Source organism: Electrona antarctica (genome assembly GCF_951216825.1).
Source record: "Electrona antarctica genome assembly, chromosome: 17".
Classification (NCBI taxonomy): Eukaryota; Metazoa; Chordata; class Actinopteri; order Myctophiformes; family Myctophidae; genus Electrona; species Electrona antarctica.
In genome coordinates this window covers 12,772,368-12,794,678 of record NC_136798.1, presented here as the reverse complement: position 1 = coordinate 12,794,678, position 22,311 = coordinate 12,772,368, and the positions used below count along the sequence as shown (strand labels likewise).

The 22,311-nt window shown below is 42.9% G+C and overlaps 2 protein-coding genes across 6 annotated transcripts in view; both read left to right on the top strand.

Annotated features, from left to right (window-relative positions):
• The window catches only part of tulp4a (TUB like protein 4a), a 44,734-nt gene extending 36,537 nt beyond the window's left edge, over window positions 1-8,197 (top strand). Inside the window, exons 13-16 of one of the 2 annotated variants that reach the window (XM_079526713.1) lie at window positions 735-879; window positions 998-1,091; window positions 1,225-4,649; window positions 4,812-8,197. In XM_079526713.1, the coding sequence (XP_079382839.1) occupies window positions 735-879; window positions 998-1,091; window positions 1,225-4,649; window positions 4,812-4,928 (3,781 nt within the window). In that variant the 3' untranslated portion in view covers window positions 4,929-8,197. Of the gene's footprint in view, window positions 1-707; window positions 880-997; window positions 1,092-1,224; window positions 4,650-4,811 lie in introns of both variants that reach the window. The other variant, XM_079526712.1, reaches the window with a different exon arrangement.
• Window positions 8,198-9,265: 1,068 nt separating this feature from the next.
• Window positions 9,266-22,291, top strand: tmem181 (transmembrane protein 181). 4 transcript variants are annotated; one of them, XM_079526724.1, is made up of 17 exons: window positions 9,266-9,497; window positions 11,071-11,174; window positions 12,744-12,811; window positions 13,254-13,344; window positions 13,463-13,593; window positions 14,225-14,341; window positions 14,531-14,611; window positions 17,301-17,400; window positions 17,762-17,892; window positions 18,019-18,110; window positions 18,264-18,321; window positions 18,429-18,531; window positions 18,675-18,726; window positions 18,861-18,943; window positions 19,332-19,421; window positions 19,512-19,578; window positions 20,243-22,291. In XM_079526724.1, the coding sequence occupies exons 1-17, from the start codon at window positions 9,367-9,369 to the stop codon at window positions 20,325-20,327; spliced, it is 1,584 nt and encodes a 527-aa protein (XP_079382850.1). In that variant the 5' UTR covers window positions 9,266-9,366; the 3' UTR covers window positions 20,328-22,291. The 4 variants fall into 4 exon arrangements, with proteins under 4 accessions (XP_079382850.1, XP_079382849.1, XP_079382851.1 ...); XM_079526723.1 differs by having other exon boundaries at window positions 11,050-11,174; XM_079526725.1 differs by lacking the exon at window positions 9,266-9,497 and adding an exon at window positions 10,521-10,691 and having other exon boundaries at window positions 11,050-11,174.
• The last annotated feature ends 20 nt before the right edge of the window (window positions 22,292-22,311 follow it).

Genomic DNA, 22,311 nt, shown 5'->3' with positions numbered 1-22,311 from the left:
CATTCCGTGTTCAGCCAATCAAATCATTTCCGTGGTACAAAACACACAAAGTTGGGCATAGGAGTGGATAGCGCTCCTCAAAAATGTTAGAAGGTTTTTTAAAGTGTAATACTGACATGCCCAAAATAGGGATGCCAGGTTGAAATTGGTTAATAGTGAGCTGTAACAAGTGAAATTAAAATACTTGTTTCTCTCTGATGTTCACACTCAAAATTTGCAACATTCAGCATCAATCGTAATAAGTAATAACACGTTGTTTTATGTCAATTTAGGAAGTTTTGTTTTTCCTCCTCCATTCAGTATCTGCAGAGGTTATATGTTTGGTTAATGTTTCACAGGGAAATGATAGAATCAAGTTATGCATTAGCTTTCACCGCCTTTAAGACTGATTGCATGAAAAAAGGCGTTCTCCTTCAATTTATAATCATTTTGCATTGATTATACATTTTTTATTGATTGTGTATATTGTATTGATACTCGCTATCAAAATTGAAGATGCCTTTTTTAGTGTATAATTCTAAATTCTTGAGCTAATCCAACTAATACTGAAATATTCACTTTCACTCTTTTGCCTTTCTTAAACCAACTCTTTGCATGAATTACAGCATATTCAGTGGAATATCCTACACTAATCGTAATGTAATGTTTACTTTTGCTTCACTGCATGCCTAAACCTTTTTTTCTCCCGTTTGCTACCTTCTCTGTAGAGACTTAGTCTGTCCCTTTACCAACAGAATCAACATTGATCCCAGAAAGTCCCCCAAATTGTCCCGAGCTACACAGGAAATCTCCAGGTCACCACGGCTGCCCATACGGAAACCGTCTATTGGGTCACCTAGTCTCACGCGAAGAGAGTTCCCCTTAGATGACATCACTCAGGTAATGGTCGATGAGTAAACATCTTTTATGACCAGCTTCCACTGTGTATTTTGAAAATTAATGTATTATGCTGAATTGTATTGTCATAAGAATACGTTTGTTCTTTCTTCTGTTGTAGCATAATTACCTTGCTCAGGTTACATCCAATATTTGGGGGACAAAGTTCAAGATTGTGGGTCTTGCAACATTTTTGCCAACAAATCTCGGTGCAGGTAATGATTCAAATGCTATTTTTTTACGGGGTGAATTTGAATGACATTTTCACAGATACGCACCCACCAGTCTTTGATGGAAAAATGGACATTCCTTTAATTCTGTCTTTCTTGATCCTTCCTTACATCCCAGTCATCTACAAGACAAGCCTCCTCCATCTGCAGCCCCGACAAATGACCATCTACCTGCCAGAGGTGCGTAAGATCTCCATGGACTACATCAACCTGCCTGTCTTCAGCCCCAACGTCTTCAGCGAGGATGAGGATGAGCCTGTCACTGCTGTTGCTGATGACAACCCGTCGTGTACTGTCAACATCCCCATCGCTCCCATCCACAGTCCCGCCCAGGCCATGTCCCCCACCCAAAGCATTGGTCTGGTCCAGTCGCTACTCGCCAATCAGAATGTTCACCTGGACGTCCTGTCCAATCCCACCGCCACGCCAACCGCTGCTGCTGCCAGTGGTTCGGACCAAAGTCAGGACACAGTCTTGACGGCCCAGTACACGGTTCCCACCAGGTACTCTAACCCTGGGCAGGTCATCTTTGGGGGGCTGGATATGAGTCGCCTGATGGTGGGCCCGCCAACCGCTCATCACCCACAGCAGCAACATCAGACGCAGCAAACGAGTCACCATCAACAACAGCTCCAGCACCACCAACAGCAAATGCAGCACCACCAGCAACAGCTTCAGCAACAACAGCACCAACTGCAACAGCAGCAAATTCTGCAGCAGCAGCAGTTGCAGCAGCAGCAGCTTCAGCAACAGCACATTCAACAGCAGATCCACCACATGCAGCAGCAGCATCAACACCAACTTCAGCACCAACAACATCTACAGCAGCAGATACAGCAACAACAGCAGCATCAACAAATTCAACACCAACTGCAACAGCAACAGCACCAACAAATCCTTCAGCAGCAGCAAGCACAGCAGCAGGCGCAGCAGCAGGCGCAGCAGCAACATCATCAAATGCAGCAACAGCACCACCATCAAATTCAGCATCAACTGCAGATTCAAATCCCTGTTCCCTCTATGTCATCAGGCCAGCCTTCAGGTGCAGCAATGCACCAGCTTCCACCAGGGACATTGCAGATCCAAATCATTCACCCTCCTGTTGATTTGGTGGTTGAGAGAGCGTCTGGAGGCGATCACGAGCACCTGCTGAAAATCAAGCCCACACGCCCAGCTCCCCAGCTGGCTGAAGGAGACACAGTGGTGTTCAGTGCCCCTCTAGAGCTTAGCAAGATGAACCCCCCGCCACCCTACCCCGGGACAGTGGCGGCTGCTGTAGCTGCAGCAGCGGCCATTGCCTCAGGGTCTGCTTCAGTCTCAGTGTCTGCAGCCTCCACTGTTGCGTCTGTAACAGCGGGGGCCGGCAATGGCACTCCTCTACCAGCTGACCTGTGTATGAAGAAAGCAGAGTTTCCTCTGTATTCTGCAGGGCAGCAGTCGGCACAGTACCCGACACCGCTGGGTTATGAGCGGATAACCACCTTCGACAGCAGCGGCAACGTGGAGGAAGTATGCCGTCCTCGGACGCGCCTTGTGTGCAATCAGAACATCTACGCGCTCCAAGGTCCTGGCAGCTCTGCCACACTCCGGGTCACTTCTTCGTCGTCCTCTTCCTCAGCAGATGGGAAGAAGATCCAGCTGCCCTATGCCTCTGCTACTCTCAACAGACTCACTGTGCCCCGCTACTCCATACCCAGTGGAGACCCGCCCCCGTACCCAGACCAGGCCAATCAGAACAATGCCACTGGCAGGAACCCTGGACAGAGGCTTGACAGCAATCTGATTCATGCCACTCTCAGGAGGAACAGCCGAGAGGCTGCTCTTAAGGTCTCCCAGATGCTGGACCCACCCAGACCCCTGCCGCCCAAGGCCAAAAACAGTAGTGCACTAGCAGCCTCGTATCAACAGAGGGTGCCAACAGCCCTGTACACATGCAGTCAATGCAGTAGTGGGTCCAGTATTGGGAGTACTCCACCAGGCAGCACTAACGGCATAGCAGGAGGGACCATCATCAGACAGGATTTCCCGCCAGGGAATGGAGCACCGCACAGCACTGTGATCGTTCACTCCAACAGTGCTTCTCCTCTAGCCTCTCAATCCTCGTACAACCTGCTGAGCTCCCTCGATGGAGTTGGTAATGGTGGTGGAGGCAACAGAGACAGGGCAGAGTATGTGAACTCTGCGTTTACTGAGGACGAGACACTGAATCAGTCGTTGAGGCATCTGGCTCTAGTGGGCACTGATGTGTCAGGGCTGGTTGTCAAACGCCCCCCTCCCTATCAGTGGGACCCAGCAGCCACAGAGGAGGTGTGGGTTCCTCAGGAACGGACAGCAACCCTCACCCCCTCTGGTCCCTCTGGACCTCACAAACCACCCCCCCTCATCCTCGGCCTTGCGCAGCACTTAGATGTGTCCAGGCTCCCCTTTGTCCTCTCTCCAAAGTCCCCAACCAGCCCCAGTGCTGCATCATTCCAAGCTGCAGCAGCAGCCGCAGGCTACCAAATCTCAATCCAGTACCCTCCTAGCACTGCCTATTCTGGTCCACAGATGCAGCCCGTTCCAGGATCCCCACGACCCTGCTCCTCCCCAAAGGAGATGGTGGCACCAGTGCCCTTCTCACAACAGGAGGCAACTCTGGTTCTGCCACCTGGTTATTCTGCAAACCTGGCTAATCTAGCCTGCTGCCCTCTCCCGCCCATGTATCCAGGAGGAAGCTCCTGTGCTGCACTCCCTATCCCACCCATCGCCTTGCACACTCCCTGGGGCACCTATAACTCATGCCCGCCCATGTCCAGCCCTGCGGTACCACTGCCTCCCAAAGCCTCCCACATGGCAGTAGACAAAAACATTTTGTCGCCTCCGCCACCTCCTCCACCACCTCCCCCTCCTCCACCACCAGCAGAGCTGGGAAATAACATCTCACCAGAGGCCATGGCAGATGCTGGGGAGGGGTTCCAAGAGGTACTGTCCCTCACTGAGAGCCCTGTTCCACAGCGTTCCGATAAATTTGTCAAAAAGATCCGGAAACGGGCAGATGGTCGGGCAGAGGAGGCCAATGTACCTCCCCTGGCCGAGGGAGGCAAGTCCAAGAAGGAGGGCAGAGCTCTAGGTGACTTCAACTCGCTCATATCCAGCCCACGGCTGGGAGGCAGGGACAAGAAGAAACCAAAGGGACAGAAAGAGCAGCAGATAAAGGCCAAGAAGCTGAGCAAGACCCCAAACAGCAGCGAGTTCCAGGACAGCTCGGAGAGTGAACCGGAGCTCTTCATCAGCGGGGACGAGCTGCTCAATCAATGTCAGAGTGGTAAGAAGGGCTGGAAGAACAAGAGGAGCCTTCGTGCTGCCACCGAACTGGATGAAATCAAGTGTCGCAAGGCCAACGAGAAAGAGGACCGCGGGCTGGGCAGCCAAGGCTTTGTCTACATCATGGCCAACAAACAGCCACTGTGGAACGAGGCTACGCAGGTCTACCAGCTTGACTTTGGGGGCCGTGTCACGCAAGAGTCAGCCAAGAACTTCCAGATTGAACTGGATGGAAGACAGGTAAGGGGGCGTCCTTACTGTTATTTACATGTGTTGTCCTCCATAGGAGAAATATTATCAGAAGACATTTAATAACTGCTTAAATTTGTCTGCCGCATGCACATAAGAAGAAAGAAAATACTCTAACTTTGTTTTCTGTTGATGTGTTTTGATGATTCATAGGTGATGCAGTTTGGCAGGATTGATGGCAACGCCTACATTCTGGACTTCCAGTATCCCTTCTCTGCTGTGCAAGCCTTTGCAGTGGCTTTGGCCAATGTCACTCAACGCCTCAAATGAGATGTCCCACTCACCCTCACCTGGAATTTTATCTGGGATTTGAACGCAATCAGCTGAAGGGACAAAGTTGTTTCATTTGAACTTGAAGTTGCATAACTTTAATTTTGGAACAGTAACTGAAGTCAGCCATGGTCTGCATAAACAGAAAGATTTAATCACACTGCACTACGCAACGCTGCCACTAGAGTTGGTGCAATAAGCAGGCTGCAGTTGCTAAGGATGTCCCTAGATTTGCTCTTGTTTGGCAGTCAGCAGTGCCCTGCAAAGTCTGCTGGGCCAAATTGCTGAGTTTTCAGTCACTGACATGCAAATAAAAGCTGCTTTAGCTAGAAGAAGCTATTGGACGTGATAACCTGGCGGTTAGATTTCCTCAACAGAGCGGTGCTGCAAGAGAAATGGTCTCTGTGCAGTTTAAAAAAGGAGCAGCAACAGTAATACTTGAAAATCCCACTCTGGAGATTGAAGATGTTTCTATTTTTTCTGCACAGGTACTACTGGGCACTGAAATCCATTGCTGTACAAAACTTCAGTGAAACAGTTACCACTTTTAGTAGACTGCTTTTGCTTTTAGGAGTTTCTTAAAGGTCAATCTTTCTGGAGGGTTGAGTTTTTTGTTTAGTTTATTGCGCTCCCATTCATTTTGCGACCCTCCAACTGTTTCTTGGCTGGAATTGAAGCTTAAATATATTCATTGTTAGGAGCACTATTAGAAACGTATTCCCTCTTGTTACAAATTTGGGAAAGTAAGGGAATAAATAGAACTAAGTTGAACTGCAGTCTTTTCTATGAGGTTTCCTGGGATTTTGAAGGAAAGAAAACATGTCACTCTCCTACATGGATTAATTTATCTATATGTTTCTTTGTTTATCTTTTCACTATTTGGATATGAATTTTAACAATGTAATCATCCTTCATGTGATGTGATGTCATGTCATACAACCTCAGTAAGTTGTTGACCTGGTTTTCAACTTGTCTTGTTTTATTTAGGAGACCGGCAGCCGAGAAGCATATTGCTGTATAGTTTGACAAATTCAGGTTGGAGTGGTGTACAGAATAGTTTTGACTGATGTGTCCTGTACTTACTGATGTATCTCCCCTTTCTCCATTATGGTGACGGGGTACAAAAAGGTCAGGTTTCAACAACTTAATCTCTGGCATGAAGTGATTTGTCACCTGCTGTCACTTCTGTGAAGTGAGTGTAGTTTGGGCCTGGCCCTACTCCTAAAGACTACGCTAAACGTGTAAAGCCTAATTTATTCTTTGTCATATGACCACGTCGCTCAGTGAAACTAAAGCAATTCCGTGAGCAATGCCGTTCTATGACAAAGTATACATTAGGCTTAAGCAAAGGTACAGGAAATATTTTTGTATATTTCACCAATGTCATTTCATACTTTTTTCAGAAGTAATGTAAATACATGCATAACATTCATATTGTACATGTTGAAATGAGACGTAGGTGAGTTTGACAGACATCTGTTCACACCAGTCTCCATTGTGTTTTCAATGTCAAATCAGCTGTGGAGAGAGGCTAGTACTGTTGTACTGTTTAATGGAACAGCTAAAAACAGTAAAGCTGAGATGATTCCATGTGCTAAATCTTTGAAGTGAGAACCCCAATGAAGTATGAAGGTATTTGAACTTGTTCATTTAGCAAGCTGACACTGAAATATTTTGAAGCTGACCCCATGTTTTTTCTCTTTCAGGCTGTCAGACTTGTGTTCATTTTGACCTAAGGACAGAGAGCCTATATTTAGTAGGTGCTTGAATAATGGGTTTGTTTATTGCAAACACCTGTTTGATTGGGCATATATTAACCAAAATCCCAAGTGTATTAGAATATAATGTTTAGTAAATATTTGGGTCCAATTAGGTAATCTCAAAATCTTGTGCCAAAACATAGTAGCTTAATCTTAAAGGTGAAGAAAATGAACAGGTTAGAAATAGAACTATAGCCTATGCTTGACATAAAATAAAAAATAAAATAGAACCCATAAAAGAAATCTCATGTTTGACAAAGCCCATGTTTTGGTCTTTGAATGAATGATATTACATTTCTTTAATTTGTTTTTCCATCACACTGAGATGCATGTCAGTCAGGTGGGTGTGATTGTAGGGAGGAGCTCCGAAAAACAATGGATTGAAGTGTCTACCAAGGGATAAGCTTGAGTTAACACTTAGTTGTGTGTGGTTGTCGTGCACTGAAAATAGCAATCGAAGGTTGTAGATTGGCTATTTTTTATATACAACACCCAAATGCAACTAAGTATAAATCAGGTCATAGTCTAACCTTGAGAACAAAAAGACCATAGTTGTGGCCTAAACAATATATCTTTTCAATATTAATTTCGTTAGTTGTGCAATATTTTCATAGGGAAAATACAAAAATAGATTTCCTTTGCCATTCTTTTTTTTTTAACCACAGTTTCACACTGTTGGAAAAAAACAAGTTGTGCAGCATCTCTAATGCTGATCTGTACATTTTTATTTATGAGATTATTTCCTAAAGGCTGTATATTACTTGTGGAGTTTTCTGAACATTTCTTTGTGTTGAAAAGAGTTTGTTACAAGTATAGCCCAAATTGTGAGGGGTTGGAGGAGAGAGAGGGTGAATTGTCAGTGTTTTTGTGAAGTTTTCATTGGATGGAAAAGATGTGAATGAGTTATGCTTAATTTATCCTCTGTTGTATGATGATGTCGCTCATCACGGTCATACAATGAAGTATAAATTAGGCTTAAGTGCCCAGTTGTATAGTGTAGTTTGTAGACTAGTCGTGTGTAAGACGTATCTGTCAAGTCAAGGTGTGTCTGTATTCAATTGTATGGTCTACCAAAATGCCATCAGTGTTGTATCTATTCTCTTCAATCCGTGTGTGTGTGCGTGTGGAAAAAGCTACTGTTTTTCACCCCATTAAAGCATCATCATGCTCCTTGTTCTCATTACATTTTGGTTATGATTTCTTTACACACATTCATATGAGTCTGTGTGTGCGTGTGTGTAAAGCCACTTGAGTTCATGATTCAAAATTGCCTATGGACTTTTAAATGATTTGATGACCTACTGTAGATATTGTAGGATTTTGATTTTTTTTCTAAGACGTGTGCTTTGTACTTCTAGATGTAGATGTAAAGAACAAAAAAATGAAAAAAGAGAGTCTGATTTGGTGACTGAATGTTTATAGTGAACAATAGTAAGGCATGCCATGTAAATTATTTTACAATTGTATATGTCACGCATCTTTTGAATAAAATGTCATTGTTTCAGAGAATATTTGTTCTAACAATTATATTGAATATATATTATATGCATATAGTAATGCTACAATGCATGGGCAAATTAACTATAAGTACACAGTAAAATCCTTAACATTAATCCCTTAACATAAACTCCTGTTTGCAAAGAGAAGAAGTCTGGCACACTGTCTATAATTTTTTTGTTTTATTGAATACAGAACAACGTTTCGGCCCAAATTACTTTTAATTGGGTATCAAATGAATAGCCTATACCCGATGAAGTTCAGTTGGACTAAAATGGTCTGTATTCAATAAAACATTTATAGGTGAATACGGTGTGTGGGAGACTTTGTCCTATATGCACCTGTCCCTGTAAAGTGTGCAAGAGGACTCTTTCTATCAGTGACACTCCATTTGTATTATAAATGAGTTAAATTAGAGTCTCATTTCATTTGTAAACCACTGTATTATACTATTATACACTGTATAATGGAGTTAGAAATAAATGGTAAATGGTCCATTTATATAGCACCTTTATCCAAGGTGCTTTACATAGATTGTGCAAATAAAAAATAAACAATAGCAACAGATTGCCATCTGGGCCAAGGCCCAAGGGGGACTCCCAGGGGTCCTTGAGAGACTCCAGGTGGTACCCAGCCAAATTAGTTCATATAACTTTAAAATATTTTGAACGACGTTTGGCTATTTGAAAATTGCAGATCTACAAGCTTGCAATATGTGAGGTTATAGGTCTGCTATTTAAAGAAATCGCAGGCCTATAAGATTTGAAACATTTTTAACAACGGACATTATGAATGTCCATTGGCACAAAATATTGTCATATCAATTTGGAGGTTTTTTTGACATGAACAGGTTTGAGCAGGAGTATTACACTGGTGTAACTAAAAACCAATGGCAACAGATTGCCACCTGATTCTAGGTCTTGGGCGTCCTCCACTGTGTCTCTGTCCTTGGTGCTGGAGTGTAGTCACGTGATGCTCCTACTCGTCTGCCTGTGATGTCCTCCGCCCCCCTCTTTCCGTTTTTTGATGCTTTTTCTTTGAAAAGCGACACAAACAAAACGGCTTCGCCTGCACTTTCATTTGAACAAGGAAACAATCAAAAGAGAACGTTTTGTAAAGGGCTGCGGATTATTGCCCATCGCCATTTTCAGTCATCCGACTGACATTCGGTATTGGCTATAATGGATACCGACTACTCTGGTTTGGAAAATCCGCTCTACAGTGAATTTAAATATTTTTGCAAGAAGATACAGGAGGCCTATAAAGAACTGAAGGAGGACTTGACACCGTACCGCGATGATCGGTTTTACAGGTAGCTAGGTCTCGTGTGTGTGTGTGTGTGTGTGTGTACTATGCTAGCATTTTATTTGGTCAAGGGCCTAATAATGCAACGGTAAAATGAATACTGCATGGAACCGAAAATCGGTTTACAGAAAATGCCACCAATTTACACAATATGTGTTTTGTTGCCATTAATGGTGCTAAATAGACACATGCCAGTGAGGAGAGGTCATTGTAACATGACGCGTGGCTGTGGCACTGACTGGACCTTTTTGTTTTTGACACACGTACGAGCAAGACAAGACGTTTTGTTTCAGAACCTCCTGCATGTGGCCTTCAAGACTGGCCTAATACAAGAACATGAGAAAACCATAACAGAATACCAGTTGCCAACAAATGCAAAAATACCAGATTTTCGCTGCACTGCAGCACTGTAGGTTCTCAATCATTGCCATTGCAATGTGCCTGTGGCTCAGCCACTTACTGTAGCGTTTACGGTCCCTCAAGCTGTCTCATAATTAACATAACTGCAATTAACAGAATTGCAACCGCAATGTGGACAAAGGATCACTGACTCAGAAAATAAAGGGAGGAAACAGGATTAACGTTTAAATCAGAGAATTCCCCCCCCCCCCCCCACTGGGGTACCCCCCAGAGTCTCTGTCTTTATTCCTGAGGGGTCGCTACATTGTGTTTAATGAGCAGAAGCCGAACCCATTCTTTTAGTTTTAGGCCTATCGATTCATACCGAAGGCAACAGGTGTTGCTATTTTTAATCAGCTGAGCGAAATAAATGAACGAAAGTAGGCTAAACATATCTTAGTTCTTAGTTTCACTTATAGGCTATGTCTTGCATGCATTTGATTTGAGTGAGTGCATTGCAATCTCGTGTCGTGTAAGTGGCAATTTAACGATATATTGGGTAATATACAGTATTTAACGTGGGTTAAAAATTCTGAGCTTGTAGATCGGCTATTTACGGCACTCGATCGACACCGTCGTACGGGGAAGTAACGCCCCCCCCGCACGCACGCGCACACACACACACACACACACACACACACACACTAGTTACCACGTGACTGTAGCCCCTCCCCACCTGATGACGTTGCATTCCAGTTGTCGCAGGGCTGATGTATGCGGATGTGGATTTCACTGCTGTCTGTGTATTTATCATTTGCCTCTTCTCTCACTGTACCGAGTGAGCGTCTACCGGCATGGAGTTGTAAGTGTTGTTGTTTACATGCTTTAGTTTGGCCACCCTGGCGATCTGATGGGAGCGGAATCGGTGCATTGCTTTCTTAAGCAGCGGCTACCATCTGCTGGTGCTTGCTAACATTTACCACAATTTAACATGGCAGCTAGCAGTGTTGACGGATGCTTAGTTTTCACTTCAGGCAGGTGGTTAGGTACTTGTGTAGTAAATGGATAGATAGATAACATTTATCTACTGTTGCCCTTCTAAAGACCCTTCTGCGTGCGTGTACTGTGGAGTGTGTGCTCTGCTGGGGTGGGTGTTGTCTGGTTGGTCGTTGGTGACGTGTTTGGCTTCATGTGTTTGTTTATCAACAGTCTTTCTTCAGTCTTCTTTCTCCCTCGAACAGATTGGCCCCCATGCGGCTTTACACACTCTCCAAAAGACATTTTGTCTTGGTCTTTGTCGTTTTCCTGATCTGCTTTGGCCTCACAGTCTTCATTGGTATTGCTGGTAAGTGAGAAAAACGTGATCAATACCAACTATATGGCAAAGGCATAGTCCAAAGACATTATAAATTACTCAAAATGAGTCATTCGGCCTGATTCCAAATGCTGTTTTTAAGGAGTGGACTGATACAGACTATAGCTATACGGCCTTCCCTTGATTCATATGGAAAGCAGAGACGTCACATGATCATGTAGCCCGTCTCCGGACCCCCCGGGTTGAGCTCCTTTGGACCTACCACGTAGGGTCCGGTATCACCGGATTCAAGCGACATGGGATGCAATCTGATTTCCCCTGACTTACCCCTGTGCTGCGGTGTGGGTGTCACGCTGACATATTCAAAAAGAAGCATATGAACGCTATAGGATACAACGAACCTTCTGACCCCCCCCGCGAACGGCTCAGAAGCCGTTAAGTATTTTTAATGTTTGTACGACCGTTTTGGCAGCTCTGAAATTCTCTCTTGTTGACATCCCATTGTACCGCCTCCAGCCTCTCGGTTGGCTAGCTGCGCCTCCCTACGCGCCTCGTAGGCGCAGCTAGCCAACCGAGATGTCAACAAGGAGGGACCGAAGAGAGAATTTCAGAGCTGCCAAACGGTCGTACAAACATTAAAAATACTTAACGGCTTCTGTGCCGTTCGGGGGGGCGGTGAGAGGGTTCGTTGTATCCTATAGCGTTCATATGCTTCTTTTGGAATATGTCAGCGTGACACCCACACCGCAGCACAGGGGTAAGTCAGGGGAAATCAGATTGCATCCCATGTCGCTTGAATCCGGTGATAAGGAACCCTACATAAAGTCATCAAAATGTCAGAAACTTTAACGTAGGGTTCCGAAAGGAGCTAATGATCATGATGATCATGTCTCTGCCTCCCATATGAATCGTTTTCTTTCTTTTTTTACTCACTGATTCATTTTTCATCAAGTATTTAAGCAAAATCAAAACAAAATGAAAGTGCTGGCCTGGGCCGTGGCTTAGCGGTCCAGGCACCTTGGCCGGTAGCCCGAGTCTGGTAGTGTGCTGTGGGTTCGACTCCCGATCCCGGCGGCCTTTACTGCATGTCACTCCCCCATCTCTCTCCCCCATTTCCATTCAGCCTACTGTCTGTCCCCCCTTGAGCACTTTCAAAACAAAATGAAAGTGCTCAATCTTTAAGACTAGGACTGTTAAGCCAAGTTTTACCATCTTTCATGAGCTTTGATATGTGCTCATTGTCAATGTTCTCCTGGAAGAAGACACGGTGAACAAATGCAGGTAACCAGAACGCTTGCCCCAAAACACACTCGCCACCATTTTCTTCACAGGATCGCTCGCCCCCAGCGGTTCTTGTATTTGTTTTTCTGAGGTTAAGGTTACGTTGAAGTTTTGGCATCATGTAAGTTAAGAGATCATCATTTAAGAGGTTAAGTTAATATGTTTAGGAATAAGGTTTGTTTTAGGTATTGTATTACTGAGCTTACGTTTACGAATACTGGTGGCGGCAGTTCTTGAGGGTGCCGGATTTGACCCGGGGCAAGCATTCTTGTATTCCAAATGCTTACACATTGTATTTTTGTATGCCCCATGATGCAGGTCCTCAGATAATTTCTGAGCAAGAGCACAGTGGTGATAAACTGCTTGTAAAGAATCACTCGATTAAGGTAAGACGATAAAAGGAAGAAAATACTAAATTGCCACAATGGTAAGGAATGTGCTAAATGTGGACCTCAGTCTCCCTAATGAAGACCTTGCATGGTCGAAACATGTTGGCAGTTGCCGTTTAATTAAATAAAGGTTATTCCTCTTTTTACCTTTGAGTGCCCGGATCGTCTGTTGTTTTTTCTATGTCTTGATCCGTGGGAGCACCTTTATATATTGTTTTACTATTATAGCCATCTTTTTATCTCATGTGAGTAACTTTTCTGAGGTCCCCAGTCAAGCTTGTAGTTTGGTATTGAACTCAGAAATTAACTCAGAAAAAACACAATCTGACATAAAGCTTTTTGAATTCAGATTATAAGACTTTGATTGAACCATTTCAGCTCGGGCTTTCTGCACCTGTGCATATTTTAAAATGACTACCGCATACATTTGTTGTTTCAGACTGGGCCCTTCGAGCTAAAGTCTCCTCCCCTTACCACGTACAATCAACAGCTATGGCTTACCTGTCTAATGCAGGTTGAACACAGCAATGGTAAGACCACCAAATACATAACGGATTTAAACCACCATATTAGACCATATAGTTGTGAGTTACAGCACATTGATCAGTTGTTGGTGCCATGGTGTTGTTGTGTTCCTGTCTTGGTTAGTGGTGGACTTCCAGCAGCACTTTGAGATCAATGTCGAGCTGAATGGGGTGTTGCAGGATGCCAGTCATGTGCCAGTCATGCCCCTCAACAACGACATCCACCAGAAGTCGAGAATGCTGCATTGTGACACTGTGAGTGTTAAGGCCATTACACAACAGGAGTCATGTGAATAAACTATGAAAATGCGTCAAATCTTCAATCAAACCTTTATTTTGGTGATGCCTCCATTGATAAAAGTTGCTGATTTTATTTGCGTGGACAAATCGACCTTGTTTAGAAAAATAACTACATTGCTTCATAGCCTCATAATTATTACGCTCAGTGTACTCATAATACAAACAGGTGTTTCAATTAATGTGAATTAATTGCACAAAATTAACGCCCCCCCCAGTGTGTACAGACCTTTAGTCAGCAACCCACCCATCCCACTATCAGTCTACCAACCAAACCAAGTATTCATTTATCAGTGAGGGGTCAGCCACCATGCTGTGGAGAGATGGATATATATGGTATACCAGGTCATGTACAATGTTAACCCATTAAGCACTGTTTATGTCAACGTATGATGCAAAATCCAAAATGGCAACTCCTTTTTTGTGTTTAACATGCAGTTGGTGCAGAAATGTGCGCAAAATGTAAATATATATATATATCCATTTCAGATGGACACTTGACAAGAATGTTTTATACAACGTTACAAACTCAGAATTCACTACTCCATTAACTACACTACATTTTGGCTGTGTTTCTCCCTCCACACAGAAATGTGATGAGATCATTGTGCTCCACCTGGGCTACCTGAACTACACGCAGTACCAGGTCAAGGTCAGCTTTAAAGGTCTAGAAAACATCACCTATGACATCAAAGTTAACTTTGCGGTAAGGAACTTCCACAGAATCCACACACTTGCAGGAGACTGTTTCAACGTATCAAAACTAGCTTGAGTGATCTGAGAGGGCTGTCATTCTGCTTCTGCATGGGGCGGCTCTAGAGATTGCATAAACTCACATTTTCACATTCACTTGTTTATTTTTCTCCTGCTCTCTACCTGTATTCTCACTTCACAGTGGAAAATGTACAATCCTACCTTCTCTCAAGTTGAGATCTGGTTCCGGTTTGTCTTTGTGGTTTTAACCTTCATGGTCACGGTAAGAGGATAAATTGCATTTTAAATTCCAATAATTATCAGCAAGTGCTTTTATTGACTAAAATACATACAGGGAAAACTGTTTGCACGTATCTGCCAGGCCAGTTTTTCATTTTATTCCAAAGAAAAATAAAACTTCTTCTTATGATAGCGTTACTTTCTATTGACCCCTCAATCATTAAAATAACATCTTATTTATCAGTGTTAAGGTGATTGGGTGAAAGATAGGTTAGGTGAGCCTAAAATGAAGCACAATACTAGGCCAATATAGCTGTTTATAGTGTATATATGGGAATGGTTCTCTATTCATTGTTGACAGCAGGTATGTGGGGGGGGGTCAGTAATATTCCTCCATTATTTTAAAGGCAGATATCTTCATAGCTTCTCATGCAAAGTAGCACGGTGGCAGTTGTATCATATGCTGTGTATTGGTAAATCCTATGGTCCTCATTCACAACGGCGTTTACGCTCATAAAGTGACGTTACGTGAGCGGAGCGTGAGCGGACAGGCATTTACGTGGATTCCCACATTACGTGGGAATTCATGAACTTGAACGTGAACTTGACGGTGACGTGGGTTGGTCGGAAATTCCGCTGAAAGCTGCGCCACCTCTCATGGTCGTGTACGGCTTGCGTAGATTTATTAAGAAGGCTTTAGTCTTCATGCTGAATCAATTAAAAGTCCCCAAATCTCAGATAAAATATGTAGGCATGTGTCCCCAACATTGGTCGCACATAAAAAAATTATAGCCTATATAAAAGCCAAGTATCACTTGTATGCCTAAATGCATGCATTCTAGAGGCAGGTTAGCCTAGAGTGCCATACAGAAACTGCCCCTGCAAGCCCGACACCTTTTTTATTTATTTATTAGGATATTTCTAGCATGCGCGATTGCGCTGCTCACTTGACAGCTTTCTACTCGCAGTGCAACGCGCTGTGAGCTTGTAGATCGGCTCTCGCAGTCTCGCGGACTCGCGCTGCATGTTAAAAAACAAACTCACAATTATAATAAGAACATACACTTATCTGCATTCTGCACTGTACGAATCCAACGTTGTTTAGTGTAGTAATGTCTGCAGTATAGGCCTATTTAAATTGTTTCGTTATGGAGCTCCTTTGAGTCAGTCTGACTGTCGGTGCGTGTGTGTGTGTGTGTGTGTGTGTGTGTGGGGGGGGGGGATTAGCCCTATATAAAAAATAGAAGACCACATTAGCCTATTTGAATGAATGGCATCAGCGTGTTTGAAAGTCGGCCAGTCATATCATAGTTTTAAGCCAGCTCACCTCCACTCGCGCTTGTTCACAAACATGACGGACAGACAGACAAGAAAGGCTGTTGATGATGATTATTATTACCACTGTAACTCGCTGATCAGCATGTTGACAGAGACTCAGCCAATTAAAGTTTCACGTAGGCCTAAATGCATTTGCTGCAAGCACATATCTGCCTCCATTTGCGTCGTGGTATTAATTTATAATATGTATATTGATCACATGCGGACGCCACACAGAATAGCCAACTCTTACCTGCAGCTGAGGAAACATACAACGTAGTTGGATCGGATGAAATATAGCCTTAAGTCCAAATCCCACAAGAGAAAATATGTCCTGTGTCCATGCATGTCCATATATTTGCTTTCCAAATCCGACAGTGCAGGGCAGGGAATCAATCACCGCAGTAGACTAATCAATAGGGCCTTTTATCATTGCCGAGTTTTAATATAGCATTTGGTTGTGTGGTGAACAGTACAAATTAACTTCTTTCTCATTATGTGAAAGTAACTGTAACATCAGTTAACTTATTAACGTTCTGACATTTAACAAGGAGTGAAGCAATGTGTGCCAAGTTGGCAAGTTTCGTTTATAATTATATACAAAACTTGCGCTGTTTGCTTGAAGATCTGTCCGTGCAGAGACCCGCCTGTCAAAATTAACTGCTCTACAAGCTCATCGCGGCTGTTGTATATCATTTAAAGCCCGGTGCAGGCTATGATGACGTATTTCGATATTTCCTGTTGCCTTATATGGTGTGGGATGGGCGTTCTAACCAGGCGACACCAGGCGAATCGCTTGGGAAAAATGCGGAAAGGCTACACTCTGCGATCCGCACAAATTAAGTGATTACACCAGCTTCCCTGAATAAGACGGGAGCAAATCGCAGCGTGATCGGACAGAGAAATACGATGATATTTAGTATCTGTATACGCTTCCGTTACACTCTGGCGTAAACGCCGTTGTGAATGAGGACCTATGTGCGCATGTGGTTTTTACCTAGTTTGTAATTTTTAGTCCACAGAGATTCTGTTTAGCCTCAAAGTAAACAATCATCCAAGAATGAACAGTTCAGAGTTTGTGATGAGATTCAACTGCACACTATCAATACACTGACATGAGTTATAGTGTATTTAATTTTGTGTGGAGGTCCTGGAGGATTATTATACAGGAGAACTCCTGTAGTGTATCCAAATCTCACTCATCTAGTGTGTGTGTGTGTGTGTGTGTGTGTGTGTGTGTGTGTGTGTGTGTGTGTGTGTGTGTGTGTGTGTGTGTGTGTGTGTGTGTGTGTGTGTGTGTGTGTGTGTGTGTGTGTGTGTGTGTGTGTGTGTGTGTGTGTGTGTGTGTGTGTGTGTGTGTGTGTTCATATTACATGTATGTGCATATAATTGTTTTATATGTCTGTATGTTGCAGTGTTTGTTTGCTCATTCGCTGAGGAAGTTTTCCATGAGGGATTGGGGGATAGAGCAGAAGTGGATGTCTGTCTTGCTGCCTTTGCTTCTGCTTTACAATGGTAAGTTTGAGTATTGTCAACGAGGGTTGAGTTTATGGATTGCTCGCGACCATTCTGAACCTCGCCTGTACACAACTGTACAGGTCTCGTGGGGTTAGATTGTTATGATAGGTAACAGAGGTCTGTGCAATGCAAACTAATAGGCGAGTGCGCTCCGGTGCGGTATTTCCAAATGCGCCCATTGTTAAATATGATAGGAACGAAAGAAATAACATTAGTTAGAGATACAAATTACCGTTTATGTTCAGAACATATAAAGATGATTACGTTTCCATTTTCGCTCCTAGTAAAATATAGTTTATTTTCGTTTCGGTTTCTCGCACCAGTTCGAAGCCCTAATTCTATTCCTTTTCCTGTTCAGATCCATTTTTCCCGCTGTCATTCCTGGTGAACAGTTGGTTTCCTGGCACGTTGGATGCTTTCTTCCAGGCTCTCTTTCTGTGTGCCCTGCTCCTATTTTGGCTCTGTGTTTACCATGGCATCAGGGTCCAGGTGGGTCCATTATAATAAAGATGCTTTTCACCCTCCAGTCATTCACAGTTGTCCATAAACTATTGACTTCACTTTTACTTTCCACCCCATTTGTTTACAACCATGTGATTTATTATATTTGCACAGGGTGAGAGGAAATGCCTGACATTCTACTTGCCTAAGCTGGTCATTGTTGGTCTCCTGTGGCTGTCGTCTGTCACGCTGGGAATATGGCAAACGTAAGTCTTATGGACAGATTATGACAATATTGAAGAAAGAAAACAATCTTGTATTGTTTTCTTTCTTCAATATTTTCACAATCTGTCCATGTATTAGTTGTTGTTGCCTGTTGTTTACAGGTGAAATGATTCTCCCGTATTCTGGATTTACAGGGTCAATGAACTCCAAGATCCAACCTACCAATACAAAGTGGATATAGCCAATTTTCAGGTGAGTCGCTTAATGATGCAGATGGTTTGAATTAACAGTTAGATGATCCTCATATTTTCTATGGTCAGTGTTCTTCGCCAAATCAACTTCCCATGTTTACTCTTAAGGGCATGAAGATCTTCTTCCTGATTGTAGTGATCCTCTACATTCTCTACCTGATCTTCCTGATTGTTAGAGCTTGTTCTGAGCTCAAGAACATGCCTTACTCGGGTAACCCTGTGTGACACACACACACACACACACACACACACACACACACACACACACACACACACACACACACGTCCATGTTGATAAGGCTCTTCTCTCATTGCTATAACGAGCTCAATGTGTGCTGTCCTTTGTACCACCAGATCTCCGCCTGAAGTTTTTGACAGCCCTGACATTTGTGGTCCTCATAATAAGGTGCATTTCGAAGTTCTTAGAACTACCAAGCCACAGAAGTCAATGTTATATCTCTATTTGAAGTTCTTGATGAGCTGTCTGTCTGTCCGTCCGGTCAAATTGGTCCTATAATCCCTGTCCCATTCTTTCCCTAGCATGGTCATACTCTACCTGAGGTTTGGCGCCAAGGCCCTGCAAGATAATTTTGTGTCTGAATTGTCTACCCATTACCAGAACTATATCCTTTAACGCAGAGATTCCCAAAGGACCTGAGGGGTCCTTTTGGGGGGCGGGCTCAGGGGTAGAGCGCCCAGAGTGTGTGTGTGTGTGTGTGTGTGTGTGTGTGTGTGTGTGTGTGTGTGTGTGTGTGTGTGTGTGTGTGTGTGTGTGTGTGTGTGTGTGTGTGTGTGTGTGTGTGTGTGTGTGTGTGTGTGTGTGTGTGTGTGTGTGTGTGTGTGTGTGTGTGTGTGTGTGTGTGTGTGTGTGTGTGTGTGTGTGTGTGAGTGAGAGAAAGCGCTACATAAATGCACCATTTATTTATTTTACCAGTGATTTCCTATGAAGATAGATGTTCATTTATTTCTCTTTACCTGTTGAATTTGATTGTTCCTTAACTCTAGACATACCTGCAGAATTCTTATCATTCTATGGCCTGCTCAACTTTTATTTGTACACATTAGCATTTGTGTATTCTCCCTCGAAAAATGCCCTATATGGTAAGTTTTATTCTTCATTGTTGGAAGATTTTTTTTTCTGCTGCATAAATTTAGAACGGTATATTAACCATTTTGAGTTTTGTGTCCCAGATTCCCAGTTGAAGGATAATCCTGCTTTCTCCATGCTTAACGACTCAGATGATGAAGTTATATACGGGTGAGTGTACAGTATTAAGTAAATAACACACAGACACACACACACTTACAGATTATGCGGATGTGGGTAAAAACACTACGAACGCCCGGGGGTATTTAGGACCATTAAATCGGAGCGCCCAGCGATTTGCAGCAACGGAGCACATTTAGCGACGCACCAGGCGCTATCCCGGATGTAGCTGAAGTAGCTAGATGTAGCCAAAACACCCCAGAGGCGATCGACAACAACGGGCGGTATGATTAATTCTAACGCGACTAGCAATGGGACCGCGATGGCCCGTCTAAAACATAATTTTTGCATAGAATTGGACGGAATGATTAGATCAAGAGTTATAAACATTTTAAGATTTTCGATCTGATCGGCTAAATGGGGGGGGGAACATTTTGGATGACGTCCCAACCGGAAATGACATTGAATGTTGCCCAACAGACGCTTCCAGCCTGTGGAGCGATGTGATCAGTTTTGATATCAATAGATCTCTATTAATCCATTGAGACCTGGAACGCATCCATGTCACGTTAGCGTTTAACCACATTAACCATTAATCTCCGTCCTGAGCGCTGGGCGTTACTATTTGATAGGACGGAGAATTCTGTTTATGCCGCTCAGGGTGTTAATATCTGTTGGTAGTTTTTGTGCAAACCCATTTTCTTTCTCTTTGAAGGAGTGATTACGAAGAAATGCCTTTACAAAATGGCCGTGCTATCAAAGCAACTGCCAAGTATCAGGATGACAGTGACAGTGACTGATCTGAGCTAATCTCCGAGTGGAATTTCCCATCTCTTCTCTCTCCACTGAAAACGTGGAAGAGTACAACAAACTGTCATGTGTAAATATGGAGTATTTGCATTGGTAATGCAAAGTAAAATACACTAACTGTACATATATATATTTTTTAAGAATAAATTCAACATGAATGTAATTTCACTGAAAGTCCATGTATGCAGGCAGATAGATTTGTTTGTTTGTCACCAAATGGAAACTATGTGTCATCAAACTTTCAATAGTCCACAAATATTTCTTTCCCCCTGTAGCCAGCATTTCATTACACAAATCTGGGTACAGATGAACACTACTGTTTGAAAGGGAAAAGTGCCATTTTGTCATTTATTACATTATAAGGAAAAGTTGTTTTTAATGCTTTATTTTGAAACACTACTGTCTGTGCTTGCACTGTTTTTGCCATTGCTCATTGGCCCACTGTCATTCTGAGAATTTTGAATATTGGTGTTGCCTCTTAAAATATAGTTTATATTTATCGCATTAAATGGCATGAAATTAAATCGCTTATGCAGACAATATGTATTGTGGCCAGTAAGCATTATTTTAATTTAATTCATTAATAATAGTGCCATAGCATTGATGACTTCCCACTGCCCATTGTTCTCAGATGAGTTTTGCCACTAGGGACAGGGAGAGCCTTGAACTGAGCCTAATTTATACTTTGTCATACAACCGTGTTATACAACTGTTGTGGTTTATACCACTAGATATTTGAAAAGTCCTTCACCTTTTCATATTGGCACACTGATCAGTTGATGCAATGTTGCAGTCCTGCCTTGGTTAGACTTCCAGCAGCACTTTTTGAGACCATGTTGAGCTGAAGAGATGGCGGTTATGCACAAGTCAAGAACGCTACATTGTAGTGTCGAATAGATGTCCCCCTACAAAGGACGTAAAACCCGTCGGGCAGGCCCGGCATAATGCCCTCCATCAAAACTTGACTATCCAACCATGACCACACAATGCCTAAACTTAGTACCATACCAGTGTAAAGGACTATACCATCCAAATCTCTTGTCAGTCGTCCAAAGCTGGTCTTATTCATATGCTTAGTACCAGGTGTGCCATCAAGGCACCCACTTTTCTTTTTTTTTATAACTTTTAGCAGTACAGAGTGGGTACCTCTTGCTTGTTTTCAATTCATTCCTTATGAAGCAGCTTTATGATTGCACTCCTTGAGTCTGAAACTCTGAATATGTAACTTATTTTGCCTGAAATTGATGGCATTTGATATGTCTTAAAGGACCACTTGTGTGTCATTGGTTATTTGTGTCTTATTGTAACCCTGCTGATTTAGTAGCACCATTGGACAAATGGTAATCAAATTATGAATTATTTTGCTTTGTTGTAGAACATGGTTTATCTTTAGCTGTCCTTTCTCATTGTGTGAAATTCCATTGCGGAAATTATACTGTATAGCAGTGGGCTAAGGTTTTATGGTCATGGTTCACCAGGATCCTGGATGGCTTGATTCTAGGCTTAAAATAATTGATATAAATATTTGTATTTATTTATGGGGGACACCAGTAAACCACACCCACTGCTATGCCTTATTGCGTTATCTGTTGCCTCATGCCATTTATGTTTTCAAATTGTCGGTTGTGTATTTTAAAGCTTTCCTGAATCAGAAATGAACTGTTACTTAATCACATATATCTTAAAATGGTGAATGGTGCCTTGTTTTCACTGCAAACCAAGGTTTACTGTTAAATACTGTTGCAGTCTTAAATGTTGTGGAAAAGGCTGTTTATATACAAGATTGTTTGAGTATGAATATGGACTATATTGACTTTTGGACATTTTAAGTTTGAATTAAATGTGGGATCTCTGCTGTTGGGCATAGAGACGATATTTGTTGCTTCAAGAAATTCTGTACATGCACCATTATGTAATGTCACATCACATGTAAATAAAACTTGCTATAAACAAGCATTACAATTTGTTATAGCA

Coding starts and splice junctions, on each gene's coding strand:
- tmem181 (XM_079526723.1), top strand. CDS start 9,367: ATGGATACCGACTACTCTGGTTTGGAAAATCCGCTCTACAGTGAATTT. Junction 13,345..13,462: donor GCAGGTTGAACACAGCAATG/GTAAGACCACCA, acceptor TGTCTTGGTTAG/TGGTGGACTTCCAGCAGCAC. Junction 18,944..19,331: donor GTCTACCCATTACCAGAACT/ATATCCTTTAAC, acceptor CTCTAGACATAC/CTGCAGAATTCTTATCATTC.